General features: G+C 36.8%; 1 gene segment (V, D, J or C); it reads right to left on the bottom strand.

The window, feature by feature from the left end:
- Nucleotides 1-289: 289 nt before the first annotated feature.
- Nucleotides 290-799, bottom strand: LOC107295544. The segment is given in 2 exon segments: nt 290-669; nt 754-799. Coding segments are annotated over 2 exon segments (426 nt in total).
- Nucleotides 800-1,281: the final 482 nt, after the last annotated feature.

Here is a 1,281-nt window from a genome sequence, read left to right as displayed (position 1 = left end):
TTTAAAGTGTTTCTTTATGTCAGATTTTATTATCTTGGATGTGGGATTCTTATTTATATTCCCAAATCCAATAAAATCATGGAATAATCTTTCAAGAAGCACCACCCAGATCATTTAGACCAAACCATCCCTAACAGCCAGAGCTTCTCTGTTCACCTTTAACTTGAATTTGGGAAGGTCTCCCTGTTCTCCCTTCATCCTTGGTTGATAATGAGGTTGATAATGAGATGGAGTGCATATAAAATAAAAATAAAATATAATAAAATAAAATAGAATAGAATAAATAAAATCAGCTTGGAGAACTGCTCATAGGGCAAGAAGGTTCTTGACGGGCTTCAGATTCACTTCCTCTCACTGTGTCTTGTGCACAGTAATAGACAGCTGAATCCTCTGGTTTAAGGTTGTTCATTTGCAGATACACCCGAGTGTGGGAATCATCTCTGGACATGGTGAACCGTCCCTTGACTTTATCTCTGTAATAAGCAGTAGGAGGTGAGCCCGTAGTTATGCGGCCCACCCATTCCAGGTCTTTCCCTGGATACTGTCTCAACCAGTTCATCCAGAAGACATTGAAGTTGAAACCAGAGGTTTGGCATAAGAGACTGAGGGACCCTCCAGGTCTTCTCACATCCCCTCCAGACTCCACCAACAGGACCTCAGATCGGACCCCTAAAATGAAAGGAGTTTCAGTGAGCTCTCCTGTACACAAGAACTAAAATGGAATAAGCTGAATAGGGAAGAAAAAAATATTACCTCTGAGGAGAGCGAGTAAGAACAACAGGTTTTGCCACAGGGTCATTTTTGCTTCCTCTAATGATTGCAGGGAAATTGCTAGAAAAGGGTTTTTTTATTATTATTATTTAGCCATACTCTAAATAAATAGATAGAAAAGAATTCAGGAAAGGGCTCAGATTTTGTATAGCCTAAAAAGGGAAATCTTGTGGCTCCTTTAAAGGGCAAATTGTACCCTGATTTACATATTGCTTGGGTTAAAAGAGACCCATTCATTTTTTTAAGATGTCTTTCCACAGACTTTAAATGCATGATTTTCAAATGATGTTCCAATCATTAAAAAAAGAAAAGAAAAGAAAAGAAAAAAACTAATGCCAGTTTTCATGCTTTGTTTTTGTTTTCATATGAGTAGATAGGAGGAAGAACTGGTTTACTTTAGAGTCAGTAAAAGAAGGACTTTAATCATCCCAACACTTCTGAAATAAATTTATAATAAATAGGATACATTTATACAAAGACATGTTTACAGAAATATATTAACTACCAAAT

This window comes from Protobothrops mucrosquamatus, unplaced genomic scaffold, assembly GCF_001527695.2.
Source record: "Protobothrops mucrosquamatus isolate PMUCROS unplaced genomic scaffold, P.Mucros_1.0 scaffold2396, whole genome shotgun sequence".
NCBI lineage: Eukaryota > Metazoa > Chordata > Lepidosauria > Squamata > Viperidae > Protobothrops > Protobothrops mucrosquamatus.
Note: the sequence above shows the minus strand (reverse complement) of the source record. Positions and strands in the feature narration are given on the sequence as shown.